The sequence below is a fragment of the Castor canadensis genome, chromosome 1 (genome assembly GCF_047511655.1).
Source record: "Castor canadensis chromosome 1, mCasCan1.hap1v2, whole genome shotgun sequence".
Taxonomy (NCBI): Eukaryota; Metazoa; Chordata; class Mammalia; order Rodentia; family Castoridae; genus Castor; species Castor canadensis.
Genome location: NC_133386.1, coordinates 138,879,155 through 138,901,288, shown reverse-complemented (window position 1 = coordinate 138,901,288; position 22,134 = coordinate 138,879,155). Strand labels below are relative to the sequence as shown.

Below are 22,134 nucleotides of genomic sequence, written 5' to 3'. Positions count from 1 at the left end.
CTCTCAAATCTCACACTTAGGAATTTACCCAAAATTTACACTGGAACACATTTATAAAGAAATATGTAATCCTAGCAGACATCAGGAGGATTGTGGTTTGAAGTCAGCCTGGGCAAATAGTTCATGAGACCCTATCTCAAAAATACCCAACACAAAAAGGGCTGGTGGAGTGGCTCAAGTGGTAGAGTGTCTGCTAGTAAGTGTGAGGCCCTGAGTTCAAACCCTAGTATCCCCCCGCCAAAAAGAAAGAAGCCATAAAAAGCAGCCATTGAGCTAGGCAAGGATCAGTTTGAGGCTAGCTAGCTCAGGTAAAACAGTTTGCAAGACCCCATCTCAACCAGTAAGAAGCTGGTCATGGTTGTGCCTGCCTGTCATCCCAGCTATGTGGGAAGCATAAATAGGATTATGGTCCAGGCCAGCCTGGGCTTAATTGTAAATCATATTTGAAAAGAACCTAAGTAAAAAAGGGCTGTCAGTATGGCTCAAGTGGTAGAGTGCCTGCCTAGCAAGCACAAAGCCCTGAGTTCAAACCCCAGTATTGCAAAACAAAACAAAAACAAAAAACAAAAAAACCCAGCCATGAAAAGAATGAGTAACAAAAACAAAAATATAAAATAAGTAAAAAGGATGACTTAAACTTGAATATGTTACATAACCCTACCTATATAAACAAGCAATGTGTACACTTACGAGTTTTACGCTCAGAAAAATGTTTGGAAGAGTATATACCATACATCCCTAGCTCTGGGAAAGAGGAGAGTTTGTGGAGCCCCTCCCCATAGACTGAACCTTAGTCTTCTGTGTGACTGGCTGGAAGCCAGAGGGACTCTGCCTCTAACCAGGAATCCTCTACTCACTTCTGGGATCTCCTTTCACACAATTCATTGCTCCTCAGGGTGGAGATTTAGGAAAGGGGAGAGGCATCCAGAATGACCACTTCCTGGAAGCCAGCAGTCACATCCTCTGAGGGGACTTCAGTGACCTTCCCCTAAATGTGAGCAAAATCAGAGCTCCCTCTTCAGCTCACCAGCATGCTGCGTCCCCTTTCTTGCGCACATCTTACAGTATGGGCCTCACATATGTATTTGTCATTTCTCTGCTCTGGGAAAGAACCTTGAAGGCAAAGACTATTACCTATTTATTTCTATCTCTGCTACCCAAGATATCATCCTGTTATAAGTGGTTTAAGGAGGGTCCAGGAGTGTTTTTGTAATAAGCCATTTTTTTAAAGCTTGTACAAGTCTTTTTTTCTTTTTTTTGGTGGTACTGGGGTTTGAACTCATGGTCTCACATGTGTTAGGAAGGTGTTCTACCACTTGAGCCACTCCACCAGTTATAAGTCTTTTTATAAATACACTTGGAAAACTTATTTCCATTTTTTTATTATTCAACATTTTATACATAATAAATACAAACTTTTTACACCCACTGTAAAGAAAGCACATCTGGACAGAGGCTCTCTCTGAGCCTGCCCTGTGCATGGTGACACTGGGTTATATAGCCTGGAGGGAGGGGTTATTTTTTAAAAAGGATGAATATTTTTACAACTTTGTTTTTTAAAATAAAATTAGCAGCTCTTCCAAAAAATATGTTAAAATATAACAAAATATTTCAAATAACTCTCTGAGGTTATGGAAAACCCAAATTTAAGGACAATTTGGCTAGCTAAAGAGAGAATACAAGACTGGGTGGCAAGAACTGCTCTATTTAATAAGGTCTTTGAAAATATGGAATATGGGCAAATTTTAAATCTTAAAAAAGCCACCCTTTAGTTTTTAAACTTAAGAATAAGTTTGATAAACATAAAAAGACCTCAAATAGATCAACAGGTTAAGAAATGCAAAACACAAAAACAAAATCCAAAATCTTGGAGAAGATTCATCAAGGGATATAGTCACTGAAGTGATCAAGTAATTAACTGAAAATTTCTTCAGCTTAGACCTTACTTTTGGTCAAAAATCCCATGGGGACATTAGGTGAGCATTTCAAATTTATAAAGATTCTTAGAGGAATGGAATTTTCAAAGTGTAATACAACTTTTGGATTAAATTCTGTAAATTTGATCTCCTAACAAAAATAAAAGAACTGGCAAACATCCCTTTGTTCCTAGGTAATGCACTCCCTACCTTCCACGGAGTGGACAGCCAGAGCTCATTCTGGGCCCTGCTGCTATAGGCCACCAAGATCGATTGCCCTGGCTTTCCTGCGGTGTCAGAAGGTGCTCGTCTTATCCTTATCCATCTCACTTGTGCAGGTGTGCAATCCTCAGTCCTTTTTCATAGGAAGCTGGTTTCCTTCATGGAAATGAAGGTTCTTCCTCCCAAGGAGATGTCAGGGCAGTGAGACCTGAAGCTGTATTTTCCACGGGTGACAGTTGGTCTGCACCAACCACAGTCCAGCTGTCAGAGCTAGCACACTGGCTTAGGAATAAAATAATGCTAGGCCTCCTGAGTAGAGAAGCTCAGCAATGTAAGCATGTGTCCTCAGTTTGTCAGACATTCAGGTTCTAAGGATACTGGTCAGTGAGTATATGCTGTACAAACTAAGATGAAAAAATACCCAAAGACAAAAACAACATTAACCCAGCTCATTTCAGGACTGGAAGCTCCATTTCTGCTTTAGCCACAGCCTCCTATTAGTCTATGTGATGGGCAAGATGTGGCTATTCATTCAGCCCCTCCAGGTTAGCCCCACTAAAACTAAATGAATGACATAAATATTAATACAAGGGCACTGTTATCATTTTAAATCTGTTAGTTGTAGAGGAGATGTGCGTTAATGCGAATGGCGCTAAACTCAGGGCAGTCCACTTTCTTCTGGTAAGGATTCATTTTCAGTCTGGGGTTGGGGAGGAGCCAGCCTCTCCCAAAACCCTCCATCTATTTCCTTGTGTAGCCGACATGATCTGATTAACACTTAATCAGATGAGCAAAAGCCACTTGAAGAAAGACGAGATCTTTGCCACATCCTTGTGGCCACAGTAATATACTGTACGAATGCACATGACCAGCAATTCTGTGACTGTGCCCTGGAATGGGGCAGGATTCTGAGTCTCATATAAAAATGGGCCACTTTTAGGCTACAAGGGCTGCTCCCCTCTTTGCTTCAAGGACCCTCTAGGATTTGTGCTATGGTAGGAGAGATGATGTAGAAAATGACAACAAAAAAAGGCACAAAAGATTCAAAAGTGGGAGGAGTTCACCAGGCCACCCAGTCACATAGAATCCTTCTTGATTTTGCTCTGTTCAGAGTCATCATCATGCAAAGGTGCCTAAAACACAAGACTGGCCAAACTCCAAGCCTGGCCTTGATTGTAGGAGTAACGGAGGGCAAAACTGTCGTCACACCAGCGTGATCTCCACATCCTCCATCTTCTCTGCTGGTCTCCGGTGGTTCTGCGTGGGTGGAGGGGGAGCTGCCCGGACCTGAGCAGGAGGCAATGATATGGGTTGACAGTCAGCTTCCTGACTCAGAGCCTGGAGCATCCACAAACCCCAGTCTTCAAGGAGAAGGGCACCCAAGGATCTCAGGAATGCTTTGAGCATGCAGTTCCATACATCTTTACTGTTTCCTACCCTGAGAAGCAGGTGCTGTTCCAGTTGAAATGTCAATCCCACAAATCAGATTACTGCCTAGGCTGAAAGCCTCATGGGCACAAGAGTTGCTGGGTCCCTAAAGCCCTTCCAAAGCAAAGCCCTGGAGTTGGCAGCAAGATGGCAAAGCATGGAAAATGGAAACATACTGGCATGTACTGAAGGAGAGCTGAAGGAGTTAGAAGGCTGGAGGGGTGGGCTGGGCGAGCTGTGTAGTGCCTTGTTAAGTCACACTTTACTCTGTAGACAATGAGGTCTTTGGTGGGTTGTAATAAGTATCAGATGTAAACAATGAGTCAGACAAGAATTTGGAGAAGACACAGAGTGGGGAAGATGATTTAGGAGACTTTTTGTCATCTGAACTGGGTTCCAGGAGTGGGGAAGCAGCAGTAAAAAGCTTAGAGAGCTATCTCCCAGGTAAACCTAGCGGATCTGTGGTGACTGGGAGGTGAGCGGGGAATGGGGAATGATGCCAGAGCGCTGGGAGAGGGGCTGTCACTCACCAGAAAGGCAACACAGGAGGAGCGTGCTGGGAGGGAAGATACCTCCCTTGGCTGTTTGGAGACCAGGACATGTAAGATGAGGTGGCCACAAGTCTGAAGTTTATAAATCTAATTTACAAATATAAATGGTTCTCACAGCCATGAGACTAGATGAGGTTGCTTGGGAGCATGTGTTCAGTAACTTGAAGAGAAGCAGTGCAGGGTTAGAGCCGTAAGGACTATCAGCAAAGACAGAGGCAGAGAAGCCTGCGAAGGTCCATGAGAAGGAAGGCCATAGAGGTAGATGTAAGCCAGGGAAGTGTGGTGAAATAAGCAAATTAGCCTCCTTCACTGCAGTCCCTCTTCTCCGACAGCCCATGCTACCACTGTCGCTTGCTTAGACCACTGTCCCAGCCTCCTAATGGCTTCTCATGTCTGTTCTGCCACTTTCCATTATTCTCTACTTAGAAGATACAGCAATGCATGTGTGTGTGTGCACATATTTAAGGGATAGGGTCTCATTGTGTAGTCCAGGCTAGCCTTGAACTTGCAATCTTCCTGCCTCAGTCTTCCAAATGCTGGAATTACAGGTGCACACCATTACATCTGGCCAGTAGTAATGTTCTAAAAATGCAAAAGCAATTATAACACTGTCCTGCTTACCACCTTGCAATGGCTTCCTAGCACATTTAAAATAAAAACCCCAGCTCCTAACAAGTCCTTCAAACGAACATCTGCTTAATCAGTGAAACCGGTGGTTTAAGGAATTAAGGACTGAATTGTTGATAAAGGGCCAAAGAAAATAAAACTACAAAGTATCCACTGCGTTACCAGTATGAAAGTTATGGCCTTGGAGTGTAGTGGAGGGGTGGAATTGAGATGGCAAAAGAGTAACACAGTAACTGTTTGTCAGAATATATTCTCCTTGAGAACAGAAAGTTTTTGAGGCTATATCTTATTATTTCATTTTAATGTCCCTCAAAGAGGCAAATATAGGCCAGAAATAGGTTTTTAATAAATTTTTGCTTAAAAAATTGCTTTTGTTTCATAATTATACCACTTTAATGTTCATATCTCTTGTTACAATTTCAATACTCCTGCAGAGCAATCATCTTGTGATCTTACTATGGTTCAGTGAGAAAACTGAAATGAGTTGATTAGATGAGTCAACTTTATACGCTTCCTTTTCAATACTTTTTTTTTGGTGTTTGAAGACAAGAGTTTTCATTTGCAAAGCAGGTGCTCTACTGCCACACCTCCAGTCCATTCTGGTTATTTTGGAGTAGGTTCTTGAGAACTATTTGCCTGGGCTGGCCTTGAACCATGTTCCTCCTGATCTCAGCCTCCCAAGTAGCTAGGACTACATATATGAGCCACTGGTCCCCAGATCAAAAATTGCTCTTTTTATCTTCCTGAACCCTTGCCCAGCAGAATCAGTAACACAGAAGCTATGGGAAAAATTACTTATGCGATCTATAATTCTTCCAGCTAGGAGACTTACTGGTCGCAGTTTGCCGTATGAGGTCTCAGGAGTCTGCCTTGACACCTGTGAGAATCCTGGTGATTCAGCATGGAGGCTGTTTTCTAAGGAGAGAACCAAAGAGGCTCAATATATTTCTTTTGTTGAGCAATAAAAAAAATGCTAATGCAGATCTGTTTGTCCTTCAGGTAAACAGGTTGATTTCTGAAGTGAACGTGCATTCAGACTATTGCCCAGAAGAACTCTCACCATTTGCTGAAGGAGACCGGGGGAAGAACTGGGAGCTCCTCTTATCTGGGCTGGGGTAAGGGCTGCTGGGAGGCTGGTCGTACAATGGCAGTGGAGGCAGGGAGGCGTGCGGCTTGGGAGAAGGAGAGATCTGCAGCAAGGGGGAAGGAGAGATCTGCAGCAAGGGAAGGCAGTCGCCCCTCAGCACAAGTTCCTCTTCTCTGGATCTAACTTAAAACTGTTACAAGCAAATGGGCCTAAAATATCTACCCCAACTCCATTTTTATGTTACACTTAACATTTCCCTCTCACAGACCTCATTATGTTACTGATTTTAGTATCTTAAACAGTTACCAAGTCAAACCATTCTCTAGGGTTCTTCTATATGGCAATGTAACAAAATTGATCAATTCAGTGAAGAACAAAATGCAGACAAGTTGTATCCTGTGTGTGAATGTGAAGGAAAAATATCTCGCTGAGTTTTTGACTTCCCTAGGTTTTCTACATGTCAGGCTAAGTGGTCACAATTACCATGCCTACAAAATTGGCAAACACGTTCCTTATTCCTCCAACTGCCATATCTGCTGTGACACATGTCCCTATGAGGAGGTGTGAAGCCTAGGGCACTTGAGTGTGGGGTGGGGCTGTCACAGTGAGGGCACAGGAGTCAGCTAAGAGCTGTACTACATAAATAACCAGAGACAATACATTCCCCTCATCCCACCCCAGCGTTGTTTCCTTCTTTCCACAAAACCAATCTTTCATGTGTTATATACAATACAGTATTTTGGAAATGGATTCGGGAACAGAATGTGGGAGAATGGGTATATAATATGGTCATATCCTACAAGGGCCTAACTAACAAGTCTCTGGTTTCCTAGCAACAAAGGATCAAATGAAGAGGGTGAGGCAGAGTACAGCCCACTTTTGCCTGGATCAACAGGATTAATTTTTTTTAACCATCTTCTAATTCAGCTTTCTCCCTCCTCTCACGTACCTGAATCTCTCTCATCCATGGAGTGTCACCATTCTCTGAGGCTGAAAGTTCTTCTACCAGCACCGATGGGAAAACTCCAATCCGGCCACTGAATTCCCCTTCCCAGAAGCCATCATCATCTTGGTTTTCTTTGTTCAAGATACGGATGATTGCTCCCTCAGGAAAAGACAACTCATCATCTGTCTGGCCCTCATAATCATAAAGTGCTTTCACGAAACAGACTGGGGAGCAAGAGAAAGACAAATCTGGTAAGAATACAGCTGGACTGCTTTGTAACCACCCCTGTGCTCCCATGATAACCAAACAGCATCACACAGGCTGAGTAATGTTGGAATGTAAAGCTGCAATGTTTTAATGAACTGAAGATCAATTTTATGGTTCTACTGTACAGAACTAATTATAATTAACTAATTAACCTCCCAGATAATACAGTTTATGTCAAATATGACCAAATAAAGAGTGCCTTATGTCAGTCTTTACCACTGGCATCTCCGTTGAGGCTGCCTGGAACGAGCTCTGCCTCCGTGGAATTGCTCGACGTGTGTGACCGACTGTCCAAAGCAGCCAAGGACTGCAGCATGCTTAGCAGGCTGTTCGAGGTGGGAAATTGTAGGTACTTTTCTGGTACATAACCCACTTGGCCAACTTTATTTCGAGCCTGGGTAAAAGACACATGACAAAACAGGTTTGCACACACAATTTGGACAGTGTAAAACAAGAACCAAAACGAACTCCTAAAAATGTCACAAGAAGGGGTGATATGAGCAAAGGAATATACCTTTACCCAGTCTTCCATATCTCCATCTTCAATCACTTCTAACACCTCATGTTCCTCAATGGTCAACTCATCTGGTTGAGAAGCCTGCAATGTAGGATGGTCATGGACAAAATTAAAAAGGTTAGATAAAGAGCAGATGTGAGCTGGACGTAACAAAAACTGGGGATCGGCATATTAAAATGATTTTGAGAAACATAAAAATTTTTATGTGGTAAAACTATCATAATGAGGTGAAGTTTTATTTTGAAGAACTAAACAAAATAAAATTGCAACAAAAACTGGATCCTCAAGAGACGATCAGGGTCAGTGAGCAGAGCACCGTGCTGGATACAGAGGACCCAGCACCACTCAGGCTGTGTATCTACTGGTAAATTACTCAACTTGATGCATCCATTTCTTCAAATTGACAGTCCTGCCATTCTCTGAGGATGGGGAGTCAACGTGGGATGAATAAGCACAGAACCATGATCTGGGAAGAACAGGCAGAGAAGGCATTGGAATGGATTGCTGTAAGAGCTACCATGGCGGTGCATGCAGTGAAAATGCAGAGAACTATGCACATGGATTAGATGTTAGCTTGAGCAGTGCCTAGGATTGAAGAAAATTGTGAGAAAAGCAATGACTGAGATTGGTCAAGGTTTGGATTCTCCTCCAACTTGTGTGTGGAAACCTGCTGATCCTCTTAGGTGCTTTTGCACAAGCTGGGATGGTTTTAGTCTACCCCGCCCCAGCATTAGCCACCAGATTTGCCCTCAAAACTGCAAGACCTGAGAAGAGACTCACAGAAGGGCTAAAAACTCTGTCAATGCTTCCTTGAGAGCCTTGCCTGTCACATGTAAAAGACAGGGGCTTACTGGCATCTTTTGGCTCTCTAATAAACAGCCTTAAAGGCTTTTCCCAAGACCAGTTAAAACTATCACCTGAGACCATACAGATTTACAAATCTCATAATCTCAAACTGTAGAATATCTCCAAGTTATAAAGGCAAAAAAACAGTCTAAGACCTAGTTTTCATTTCCGAAATATTAAAACATTTAATCAAAACTCAGATTCTGGATGATTCATTAGACAAAAATAGTATTGAAGGGCTGGGTGTGGTGGCTCATGGAGACTGGGAGGATTGCAGTTCAAGGCCAGCCCAGGCAAAAAGTTCTTGAGATCCCCATCTCAATCAATGGCTGGGTGTGATGGTGTGTGTGTGTGTGCCTGTCACCCCAGCTATGTGAGGAAGCATCAATAGTAGGATTGTGGTCCAGGCCTGCTTAGACATAAAGTGAGACCCATATCTCAACAAATAAGCTGGGAACGGTGGTGTGTGCCTGTGATCCTAGCTGTGTGGATGGTTGTAGATAGGAGGATCAAGGTCTGAGGCTGGTCCTTAGCAAAAAATGCAAGACCCTAAGTGAAAAGTATGTAAAGCAAAAAAGGGCTGCGGGCATGGCTCAAGTAGTAGAGCACCTGCCTAGCAAGTGTGAGACCCTGAGTTCAAACCCAAGTATTGCCCCCCAAAATAATATTGATGATAGATGGCCAAAAATACGCCAGGACCAGATTTTAAGTAAAGTATCTATGACATCAAAATATGAAGAAAAAACCCCATTCACTTTTTCTTTGGTATTCTGAAAGCACACTGTGTGCTGGGTGTGGTGGTGCATGCCTGTAATCCCAGCACTCAGGAAGCTAAGGCAACAAAACTAAACTAAATGACAATGACAACCAACCAAGCAAAAAACCCACAAAGCACACTATGCCTTGAACATATGAGCAAAAGGCATTCCCCACCCCACCCCCAAGTAGGGTTTTGAACTCTGGGCCATGCACTTGCTTGGCAGATGCTCTACCACTTGAGCTACACCTTCACCCCTTTTTTGTTTTAGTTATTTTTCAATAACTCAAGTTTTTGAGACTGTGATCCTCCTTACCTATGCCTCCTACATAGCTGGGATCACAGACATGCCCAACTAAAAGACACCTTTGTGATAAAGACATTTTCCTAATTACATAACAAGACCTAAGAGTGTCCACACAAACAGACTTTAATCTGTGTGACAGCAAAGAAGGACAGAGCATCTTTAAATATATTGCTGCCTCTGTGAATAAGTCACAGAGGTCCATGTAAGTTGTCCAGCCCTATAGCATGTGCACCATCCACACACGCTGATGACCATTTTTTTCACTTAATAAGGTCAAGTTTTGCTTGGCACTCAAGACCTAAGACTTAGGTTTCCAAGAGCCTCTGGAAACTGGACCAGCACACTCCCGTGTTCTCCGAGGACGCCCTGTTCCTCCTTGCCTCTGTGCTCTCCTGAGTGTTCCTTCTGTGCAGTGTGATCTGCTGAATGGGCTGCACTGCTGTGGGTGGAAGTTCAGTGCTAGTCTGTTTCTATGGGCCAGTGATCACAGGATGTCTTTGAGTTTCAGTTTTCTTTTTCTTTTTTCCTACTAGAATACAAGCTCCAGGAAAACAGAGATTCCTGTTTTGATCAAAGCTACATTTCAGAACCTAGAAAAGAGCACAGTTGCTACATGGAGGTGCTCATATAATATTTGTTGAGAGTACGTGCTGTTCGATAATCTCTTCCTTATAGGTTTACTGAAGAAATCAGAATTATTATTAGAATAATATCTATTATTATTGCTTTGGACAAAATACCTTCCCTGACCACCTCTATCATGAAGTAGCTGCTTCCTCCTCCTTTTGTTCCTGTAAGACCTTGCACAACCCTGTAATACTGACTTCCGAGGCACTAGGTTGTCTGTCCTTGTGGGCTTCCCACCAGAATGATTTACTTAAGGCAGACACTGCATTTCTTCTCATCCCAACAATGGATAGCAAGTAGTCAGTGTGAGACACAGGTCTCAGACTGTCTCCATAAGTCCTAATATACAGTGGCAGCTACACGTCCATTTCCACCTATACCTTTCCAAATTTCTTGTATTTTATTTTGAGACAATATGTTTTTCCTGAACTTAAAAGTAGTAATATTCATTGTATACTGCTGAAAAATATTCATAATTGACATCTTTGAGTAACATATAATTTGATATCCTGATTTGACATTTATAATTTACGTTTTTTTTTTTTTTAATGGTGGTACTGGAGATTGAACCCAGAGCTTTGTACATGCTAGGCAAGTGTGCTACTGCTAGAGCCACACCCTCCAGCCCTTTTTTGTTTTCTTGAGACAGGGTCTCCTTATGTAGTTCAGGCTGGCCTTTAATTTTTTTTTGGTGGTACGAGAGTTTGAACTCAAGAGCATCATGCTTGCTAGGCAGGCACTCTACCACTTAAGCCACTCCACCAGCCCTCAGGCTGATCTTGAACTCACAATATTTCGCTTTGGCCTCTCAAGTTCTGGGATTACAGGTACCTGCAACCATGCCCTCCTAGTGTTTCTTTTATAAAAAACTCATTACTAAGGTAAATTTCAATAATCTTCACAGTAATGTTGTATGTTATGGTATGTTACAGGTATGACTAATTAATTATTCAATTCTTGAACTGTTAATGTTGAGCTATTATAAAGTATATTAGAATGAAAGAACATATGTATCTACAACATTTTCTATACTATGGTTAATTTCCTTAGGGTAGATGTTAATATGGTTAAAAGTTATGAGTATTTTTAAGGCTTTGGAATCTAAGCATTATATATAGCTTTTCTTTGTTCTCACCAGGTTAATTTACACTTTTTTTTTTGTTGGACTGAACCACAGGAATCATGATTTGGCTTAAAGTCTCTTAATTCTAACTTATCATCTTGGGTGTCTACACTATAACCAGGGTTACTTCTTCAAAGTCCTATCTGATTTTAGTGGCTCCTCTTAGGCAAGAGGAAATACAAACTTCTGAGCCTAGTACTCCAGGTCCTTACCGTCTGACAGCAAATACTTTATGTCTGCTGCTCTGTCCCCTCTCTCAGTGCTCCATACCACCAAAGGCAACCTGCCCTAAACACCCATACTCTTACCACACTGTTTCTGAAACCTCTGTTCCCTGCTTAGGAGGTTCCTTTCTCTCCTCACTGTATCTAGAAGGACCTTATTTGCAACTTAAGTTAAATGCCACCTCATCTGTAAAATTCCAGACTATCACAGGAAGAATCAGTGGCTTTACCGTTACTATAAATCTTTTCATACATGTTCTATTTTTTCAGTGTAATATCCACCCCCTCCTCTAAGACTACTCATTCCTGGAGTGTAGGGATAACATTATATCCATTCTTGATTTTCAAAAGTAACTACATATTGGGCACCCAATAAATGTTTATTCAATGATTAACTATATAGGTTTTTTTTTTTTTTTTTTTTTTTTGCAGTACTGGGTATTGAACCCAAGTGCCTTACACATGTTAGGCAAGTGCTTCATCAATGAGCTTACTTTCCAGTCCCTAAATAGATTTTTATAGTCTGGTTTACCATAGGGACATACCTGTAATATACCAATGGAGGGAATGTCGGATGAATGTGAGGCTGTTTAAAATCATTCAGATTCAGACCCTCTTCATTTTAGTATGTTAAGTCTTACTTCTAGAACTTTCCACTAAATATAACCATGAGAAGTGATATCAGGAAAGAATTTCCATGGTTTTATAATAACCCTGTAAGATCTTTCCAAGTTATTTTAGAAAATGATTTCAAATTTTAAAAATAATTTACATTGGGCTGGGCATGGTGGCTCATAACTGTAATCCTAGCTATTTAAGAGGCTAAGATGTGGTTCAAGGCCAGCTTGGAGACCCCATCTCCAAAACAGAGCAAAATGTACTGGATGTATGGCTCAAGCAGAAGAATGCCTGGTTTGCAAGCACCAAACCCTGAGTTTAAAACTCCATTCCTAACAAAAATAATTTATGTTGGGAAAAAAATTCTACTCCTTTTAGAAAACAGGAAGTATTATGTATTTAAGTATCATGAAAAGATATTAAACTCAAAAAAAGTCTCAGAATCACTGATGTTGAGGAGTATATATTGCCAAGTTTTGGGTAGCAGGGCTGGTGGTGGTAGGAGTGTAGGACACTTGGAAGATTCTCTCTAGAATTTCCCCCTGCAATCCTTTAGCCTCATTCTTTCCTACTGGTGTTACTATCAGGATAGTGGCCAAAGAAGAGCTCATTTGTTTACACCATCCTTAAATCATGCACTTATTCATTCTACAATTATTTACTGAAGACCTACTATGTGCCAGGCACTGTCCCAGGTGAAGACACACACACAAGGTACACAGACACCAAGTTTCTGCTTTCATGAACCTCCAGAGGGGATCCAAAAAAATATGAACAGCATTTGGCCGTTCATAATGTTACAAAGTTATGTGCTTCATGATGATATATTGGAGGCTGAAGGTGTGGCTCAACTGTAGAGAGCCTGCTTAGCAAGCACAATGATTTGAGTTCAAACCCCAGTATCACAAAAAAAAAAGAAAGAAAAAAAGAAAAAATGATGACATGTTGATCAACAATGGACTGCCCATATGCAGCAGTCCTATAAAATTAGGGGATGAAAAATTCCTGCCATCTAATGACCCTGTAGCCATCACGACATCATAGCATAACAAATTATTCACGCTTGTGGTGATGCTGGTGTAGACAAACCTTCTGTGCTGCCAGTCATATAAGAGTATATGTATACAATTATGTACCGAACATAAAACTTGGTAATAAATGACTCTGCTACTGGTTTATGTATTTACAGCATATATATTAGGGTATACTTCTATTTATAAAAAAAAGTTTTATAATGTGAAAACATAATGCTGATGGACAGCAGCCTCATTATACATCTCATGTTTACTGCATCTCAATCTCTTTCTTTTTTTTTTTTTAATTACGGAACTGGGGATTAAACTCAGGGCCTACACCTTGACCCACTCCACCAGCCTTTTTTTTTGTGTGTGTGTGTGATGGGTTTGTTTGAGATAGGGTCTCGAGATCTATTTGCCCGGGCTGGCTTTGAACTGCAAGCCTCCTGATCTCTGCCTCCTGAGTAGCTAGGATTTCAGGTGAGAGCCACCAATCTCTGGTTTACTGCATCCCTTGATTGCACTGTTCTCTCTTGTGCTTGATTTCATCTCACGTTGCTTTGTTCAATAAAGGCAACAGAAGGCAGGCAGAATGGCTCAAGTGGTAGAGCTCCTGCCTAGCAAGTGTGAGGCCCTGCATTCAAATCCCAACACTGCCAATAAATAAATAAATAAATAGGGCAACAGGACAGAACAGTGACTGAGAGGAGTTGGCTGTGTTTAGGTGGCTAGGGATGACCTCAGGAGGCACTATTTGAGCTGAGCGCCAATGAAGAGATTTAGGCTGGGTGCCAATGGCTCACACCTGTAACCCTAGTTACTTGGGAGGCTGAGATTGGGAGAATCGTGGTTCAAGGCCAGCCTAGGCAAACAGTTCATGAGACTTCAGCTACAAAATAACCAGAGAAAAAGGGACTAGAGGTGTGGCTCAAGTGGTAGAGCCCCTGCTTTGCAAGCATGAAGCCTTGAGTTCAAACCCCAGTCCCATGAGAGGAAGCGGGGGGGGAGAAAAGAGAGAGAGAGAGAGAGAAGTAGGTAGCCAACTGAAATTTGGGGAAACAGAGTTCTAGGCAGAAGTAACAGCAAGTACAAACATGTGTGGTCAGGAAGGAGCCTGGTGCTCTTGGAGACTGAAAGGCAGCCAGAGTGGCTAATGTGTGGAGAGTGGGTGAGGTGGGACATGAAGCTAGGAAGATTGACTGGAACCAGATCAGGCTGAATGTTACAGATTCCAGGAAAGAGACTGCTGTCTGTTTTTGTTTTTGTTTTCCTACATGTGATAGAAGCTTAAAAGGGTTTTTAGGAAAGGGAATAACATCATCTCTTTTATGTGTTAAAGATAATTCTGGATGTACAGTGGAAAATGGACTGCAGGGCGGGAACTATGAAAGAGGGATATTAATTATGAGGGCCCACTGTATAGTCATCAAAGCAATCACCTGGACTGAGACCAAGATGATAGCAGTGAAGATGGTAAAGAGAGTAGCTTCATGCATATGCATATGTATATGTATATGTGTGTGTGTATTTTCTTTTCTTTTCTTTTTATTTTTTGTGGTGCTGGAGATGGAACCCAGAGCCTCATGCATAAGAGACAAGCACTGCCACTGAGCCATATCCACAGTCCAGATTCAGGACATGTTTTTGAGGTGGACTCAATAGGATTGGCTGATGAACTAGATGGGTGGATGGAGGCTAAGAAAACCAAGGAACTGAAACTCAATTTACTTTGTGTTGAGTAAAAAGGAAATGGAAAATCAAGGCAAGAGTGAGAGAGATTAAAAACTATTATACCAAATAAGATTTGGAAGTTCTGGCATTTATCTAAGTCCCTGCTTAACATGGGTAACAAGATATTATTATATTAGGATGAGGAAAGGCAAAGTTCCCAAAACTGCTTTGTAAAAGTTTTCCTGTGATATCAATTTGAGGGTCATCCTACTGGAGGATCTATGCCAAGCAGGCAAGTGACAATAAGGGTACTAGTTCTAGTTACTGGAAATTTATGAGATGCTGGGTACTGTGCTAAGTGCTTTGATATAGAAGAACTACCTCATTTAATCTTCACATTAATCCTAAAATATTATCACTATAACATGGGGTACAGAGACTGAGGGAATAGTGTAAGGTCACGTAATTCATACGTGGTAGAGAGAGGTCAGAGTCTAAACTCTGTTATGTTATATTGCCTCTGATACTAACTCAACACCAATTTTAGGCTAGGCACAGTAAGACAGGCTGGCAGATACAGTTATATGTATGTTCAGAGTTGTCACAATTTACTATCAGCAATACGTTGGAGAGATACAAACCTTGTAAGAATAAACAACTTTGCAGGTGAGTGGATAATTCCGTAAGGTGCCAGATGGGCTGGAACTGCTGTCATCAAAAGCATCCATATTATCTTCAAATTCTTCTCCTCCTTCTCTTTCAGTGTCTGTATTAAGCTAGGAAAAATCAGAAGTCATTGGCTAATTTGCTTATTTCAAGAAAATGGTGGAAAACAGGAAAAATACTTAAAATTTGATTGCTTCGAATTGTAAGTTTACCTGTTCAACTATACATAAGTGACTATTCTCACTTGCATTTTTCATGTTATGAAAGGACAGATTTTTAAGAATTAAAAGTAAAGTATCTTTCCAATATATAAGAAGTAATTTATCAGTGTCCTGTCACTTTTCACTGTTAAATAATGACTGACAAAAGCTCTTAATCATTATTATTTTTTTGCGGGGGTAGGTCTGGAGCTTAAACTCAGGGCTTCATGCTTGCTAGGCAGGTGTTCTACCACGTGAGCCACTCCACCAGCCTGTTTTGCATTGGCTCTTTTGAGATAGGGTCTTGTGGCTTCAAACCACAATCCTCCTGATCTCTGTATGTAGCAAGGACTACAGGCGAGTGCCGGTCCCGGCTACTCTTAACCATTTTTAACTGATAGTTTGAGGAAACATTAAAAAGCTTCCTAAACAAAAACAAATGCTTCCTAAGTGCAATCAAGGATGTAGAGAAACAGTCTTTCTTTTATGGCTGGCAGAAATGTGAATTCACACATTTCTTTTGGAAAATAACACTGTCTAAAGCTAATAACATACCACTTGATCCAGTAATTCCACTTTTGCGATTACATCACAAAAGCACCAGAAAAACAAAAGCACCAGAATTGTAAGACTATGTTCTATGATGTTTTACTGCTTGTAGTAACAAAAACCAGGACACAACAACAGGGCAGTGTTTGAATGAAGTATGACATAACTACATTATAAATGAATACCATACATTAAAAACGAGTTATAAAATAGAAATCCCAGAAATAAATATTACATATATGGTTAAATTATTTCCAATAGGGTACCAAGACCATTCAGTGGGGGAAGAACAATTTTTCAATAAATAAAACTGGATATTCATATGAGAAAGAATGAAGTTGAAATATAACCTTACATCATATAAAAATTAACTCAAATGCATCAAAGACCTAAACATAAGAAGCAAAACTGTTAGCTCATTTGGGCATGGTGGCACAATCATGTAATCACTGATCCTAGCACTCAGGAGGCTGAGGCAGAAGGACTGTGAGTGTGAGACCAGCCTGGGCTACATAGTAAGCTGAAAGCCAGCCTAGGATGATAATGAGACCCTGACTTAAAAAAAAAGAAAGAAAGAAGGAAAAAGAGCTGAAACTATTAAACTCTTAGAAGAAAACAAGGGAAAGCTTCAAGAGACTGGATTTGGCAATGATTTGTAAATATGACACCAAAACCACAGGAACAAAAGATTCAAACATAAACGGGACCATTAAAAGCAAAAATCTGTATGCACCTAAGGACAACAGAGTGACAGGGCAACCCACAGTGGGTGAAAAATCATCTATCTGATAAGGGATTAATATTCAGAATACATAATGACTAAAACTCAACAACAAAAAATAACCCAATTAAAAAACAGGCAAAGGATTCCATTTCTCTGAAAAAGGTAACATAAATGATCAATAAATGGTATTGAGTGCTAAAAAGATGCTCAGTATCACTAATCATTAGGAAAATGCAAACCAAAACCACAATGAAACACCACTTCCCACTCAAAAAAATGAGAAAATATCAAGTGTTGGTGAGGATGTGGAAAAATGAAGCCCTTGTACACTGCTAGTGGGAATGTAAAATGGCAGCTACTACTATTGTGGAAGACAGTGGTATGGCATTTTCTTAATAAAGTAAACAGAATTACAGATAATTCAGAAGTTCTACTTCTAGGTATACACCTAAAAGAACTGAAAGCACAGACTCAAATAGATACTGGTAAACCAATGTTCACAGTAGCAGTATTACAATAGCCAAAAGGGGAAAGCAACGCAAGAGCCCACTGACAGATAATGGTTAAAATAACTGTGGAATATACACACAGTAGAATATTATTCAGTCTTTAAAAGGAAGGAAATTCTAACATGTTATCACGTGGATGAACTCTTGAGGACACTCTGATAAGTGAAATAAGCCAGTCATAAAAAGATATACACTATGATTTCACTTATATGCAGCATCTAGAATAGTCAAAGTCATGGAAACAGAAAGTAGAATGGCAATTGACAGGGCTGACAGTAAGCAACAAGGAGTTATTGTTTAACATGCACTGAGTTTTAACTTTTTTTTTTTTTGAAGCAGGGTCTCCCTATATAGCCCAGGCTGGCCTTGAATTCATGAGGCCTCCTGAATGCTCGGATTACAGGTGTGCACCATCACTGTCGGCTAGAATTTTACTTTTTTAAGATGAAGAGGGTTCTAAAGATGTATGGTTCCACAACAATGTGAATATTAGTTATTGTTTCTGAATTTTATACTTAAAAATGATAAACAGGGGGACTGGCGGAGTGGTTTAAGTGGTAGAGTGTCTGCCTAGCAAGCATAAGGCCCTGAGTTCAAACCCAGTACCACCAAAGGAAAAAAAAGATGAACAGGTGCAGTCCTTTCTACCATGTAACACATGGAAAGTAATTTTTTTGAGACAATAAATTCATGTAGCCCAGGCTGCCCTTGAACTTGGGATCCTCCTACCTCAGTCTCCCTGAATAAGTGCTGAGATTATAGGCATACTAAAAGTAATTTTGAATCTGAGTCTCAGATTAAAACTATAGCTATAAAAGCATATATTAAATAAAATGGTACTGAGTGTTAAAGAATTAGATTCATGGTAGGCACCAGTGGCTCATGTCTGTAATCTTAGCTACTCAGGAAGTAGAGATCAGGAGGATCACAGTTCAAAGCCAGCCCTGGCAAATAGTTCCTGAGATCCCATCTCAAAAAAATCCATAGCAAAAAAGGGGCTGGAAGACTGACCCAGGGTGTAGGCCCTGAGTTCAAGTCCCAGTACTGCAAAAAAGATTTAGACTCACATGTATTTATCTAGAGTACTACCTTATGATGTATTAAATACAAATAACATTTCTATGAGCATAGATATTTGACAGTAGAGGGCAGAATAAGAAACAAGACTGGGGAATACAGGAAATAACTGATTTGCCTTTTATATACCTCTGTACTGTTCAAACATACAAAGGCATCGATGGATGTTTACACACTAAGTTGTAAGGAATGGTAAGGACTTGGCTACACAGAGAACCATTAATTAATCAATTAATTAGAGGATAATTTTGAGGGTCCTCCTAGTATATGCTGTACATGATATGAGGCTTTTGACAGATACGAAGTGAAGGACATGGCATTTGCTTTAGGAGTTCACAATGTGAGTGAAGAGCTTCCACATGAAGGCCAAACGAAGAAGTGGGAGAGGAGTGTGGAAAAGGATTGGGTTTCTGCCTATAGTGACCCTAAAGGAAGAGGGACCTCTGTTGTCAAGTTCTACTTTTTCCCTTGTGTGATTATCACTAATGTTTTAAAAGTGACTCTCCTCTTAACTGCTATTTTCCTAATAAAATTCTATAGAATTTCAGGAAGTTTCAGAAGAATAAGCTATATTTTTTCCTGCTACATTTATTGTCACAGCTTCCAGGGTCCCTGAAATATTTTTGTTTATAACTATTACTAAAAATTCTTTGCAGCTGAGTGAGGTAATCTTGTGCCTCATCTTACAATTTATTCACCTATGGTCAGCAAGGTTATTGGCAAAATAGGCTCAGATCTTTACTTCTTAAATGTCTGACTTATGATTCTACTATTTTCCAATAAGGCATTGTGTCATGTTAAAAGATAAGGATCACATTCTAGAATTTGCCATTAAACTAACTTTAAACGTAGTTAAACATTTAAACCAGCCAGGTGCTGGTGGCTCACCCCTGTAATTCTAGCTACTCAGGAGGCAGAGATCAGGAGGATCTCAATTCAAGGCCAGCCTGGGTAAATAGTTCATGAGACCCCATCTTGAAAAATACCCAACACACAAAAGGGCTGGTGGAGTGGCTCAAGTGGTAGAGCACTTGCCTAGCAAGTGTGAGGCCCTAAATTCAAACCCCAGTACCGCCACCCCCCAGTCCCCCCGAAACCCACATAGTTTCATATACTTAGAACACTGTGCCTTCAGATTCTAGAAAGGTTACAGAATTGGGTCTTACAATGAAACAAAACACTCATGAATTTATAAAACTGGGAGTAGACCAAGTTTTCAAAAACATACATGGAATACTAACATGTACTGTGCTTCAGCGCTGGGAATCAGTCCAAAACATTTTAATTTGACAGCAGAAGTTGATACTAAACATTCCTTTCCCCTCTATCCCCCCCCCCATCTATTTTGAGTTCCTTTTTGAAACTTATGGAAGGGATTGAAAGGCTGCAGTGACAACAGAGGCAATGCCCCGTGCTTCTGCGCTGTTCGAGCAGCTCTCCAAAGCATGTCATCTCAGAATAATTTCTTCCTTTTCCCTCTTCCACCCTCATAATTGTGACGTTTTCTTGACCCAACACTTATAAAATCACATTCTTTCTCTCCTATTTAATGACTGCTCCTCTCTCAACCCTTTTTCTTCCTGTCACTTGATAGAACTTTAATCAAATCCATTCTTCCTCCCTCTCTCCCTCCCTCCTGGCAGTATTGGGGCTTGAACTCAGGACCTCATACTTGCTAGGCAGGCACTCTGGCACGTGAGCCACTCGCCAGCCCTTTTTCCTTCTTTGTATATTGTACTGCAAGGGCAGTAAGAAGAATTAATGTATTTATTTAATTTATTTATTATGTATCTTGGTGGTACTAGGGTTTGAACTCAGGCTTTGTGCTTTCTAGGCAGGCACTCTACCACTTGGGCCACACCTCCAGTCCATTTTACTCTGGTTATTTTGGAGATGGAGTGTATCAAACTATTTGCTTGGGCTGGCCTTAAACCTCAATCCTCCTGATCTCAACCTCCCCAGTAGCTAGGATTACAGGTGCTAGCTGCCCGAGCCTAGCAGTAGCCATCTTCTTGTATTCCGCAAAATGACCTGCTGCGCATCATTAGCTTTGTGGGCTGGAATGAGTAGGAGCAGCAGGTCTGGAGCTAGTGGACTCGCATGAATGCTAGCTATGCGCTTCTCATTGTGTGATTCTGGGCAAAGTGACTTCTCCATTCAATTTCCTCACCTAATGACTACTACTTCACACCGTTATCATAAGGATTACATGAGGCAATGCATTTTAAACCTCTAACACATGCTTGATGCTTAGGAGGCACTAAATAAATCATTAGCTTTTGTTGTTTTTATGAGGCTCAGAGAATCTAGATACAAAGGAAGGCAGCTGCTTGTAGGAAATAAACCTCTGAAACTCTATCTGGACAGAGAACTGGTCACACTGAACCTTATTCCAAATACAACACAGGTAGTTATAAAAGATTTTAAATATGAGGAAAGTAGGTTTCTGCTTCTAAGCAAGATGGTGTATCAGGGATAAGATCCAAACTTCTAGCCAGAAACAGTTTTTAAAACTTCAAAATATATGAAAGAACAGTTTTCAATACACTGGACATCAAACAATGAAGGTTGGTGATCTCTAGGGGATGGGAAACAAACAATTTGCCTAACGTACTTTTGGAAAAAGTTTCCAGGCTGAAACACAAAGAGAAGGAAGCCAGACAAAGGATGGTAGTCTCCCTGAACTGACAGGTGGAACTGGGAATCTGGGATGGCCAAAGAGGCCAGAATTCAGACTAGTGAGAGAGAGAGAGAGAGAGAGAGGAAGGGGGAGACGAAGAGAGAGAGAGAGAGAGAGAGAGAGAGAGAGAGAGAGAGAGAGAGAGAGGCATAGAAAGCTCGTGGGAAAGTCACACAAGGTCCCCCTCAAGTCTTTAGCTGACTACTGATCAGCACTGTGTGTGAAGAAAGAACCTGAAGCTGGGAATAGACCAACCAAAAAGGATTAGAGAAAATGGACCTAAGAGTTCACACAGGTTTAAGAATAACTCCTGTTCTCCTCTAAAAGAGTGGAAAACTTTATAAGGTATAGGCCATCAGGTAGAGTACTAAGAAGGAAAAGATGTGAAATGCTGTCAAACAACTTTACTTATTTAATATTTATAGAACACAACATCTAACAATAGCAGGAAGTACATTCTTTTCTTTTCAAGTACATGTGGAACATTTGCCAAGATATAAACTGGGTCACGAAAGAAGTCTTAGTAGGTCTAAAAAGATTCAAAAATCTTACTGGGCTACCTGGGAGGCTGAGATCAGGAAGATCATAACTGGAGGTCAGCCTGGGCAAAAAGTTTGTGAGACTCCATCTCAATAGAAAAAACCTGAGTGCTGTGGCAACAGCAAGCACCCTAAAAAGGAGGATCTCGGTCCAGGCCAGCCTAGGCAAAAAGTGAGACCCTATCTCCAAAATAAGCAGAGCAAAAAGGGCTGGAGGTGTGGCTCAAGTGGTAGAGTGCCTGCTAGCAAGTGTGAGGCCCTGAGTTCAAACCCCAGTACTGTCAAAATAAGAAAAAAAAATCTAGACATCACCAAAGATATACAGAAAGAAATACATGAAAAGATGCTCAACATTATTAGGAAAATGTAAGTTAAAACTACAATGATACACAACTGTATACCTATTGGCACAACAAATTAACAAAGACTAACCACCACAG

General features: G+C 40.9%; 1 protein-coding gene across 8 annotated transcripts in view; it reads right to left on the bottom strand.

Annotated features, from left to right (window-relative positions):
- Nucleotides 1-1,366: 1,366 nt before the first annotated feature.
- The window catches only part of Fchsd2 (FCH and double SH3 domains 2), a 272,221-nt gene continuing 251,453 nt past the window's right edge, over nt 1,367-22,134 (bottom strand). For 4 of the 8 annotated variants that reach the window (XM_074083602.1, XM_020163919.2, XM_074083634.1 and 1 more), the window contains 7 exons: nt 15,392-15,526; nt 7,559-7,642; nt 7,261-7,438; nt 6,781-7,001; nt 5,805-5,934; nt 5,577-5,659; nt 1,367-3,425 (listed from right to left, as the gene is read on the bottom strand). In XM_074083602.1, coding sequence (XP_073939703.1) covers nt 3,342-3,425; nt 5,577-5,659; nt 5,805-5,934; nt 6,781-7,001; nt 7,261-7,438; nt 7,559-7,642; nt 15,392-15,526 — 915 coding nt within the window. In that variant the 3' untranslated portion in view covers nt 1,367-3,341. Of the gene's footprint in view, nt 3,426-5,576; nt 5,660-5,804; nt 5,959-6,780; nt 7,002-7,260; nt 7,439-7,558; nt 7,643-15,391; nt 15,527-22,134 lie in introns of all 8 variants that reach the window. The other 4 variants (XM_074083607.1, XM_074083618.1, XM_074083625.1 and 1 more) reach the window with 1 other exon arrangement.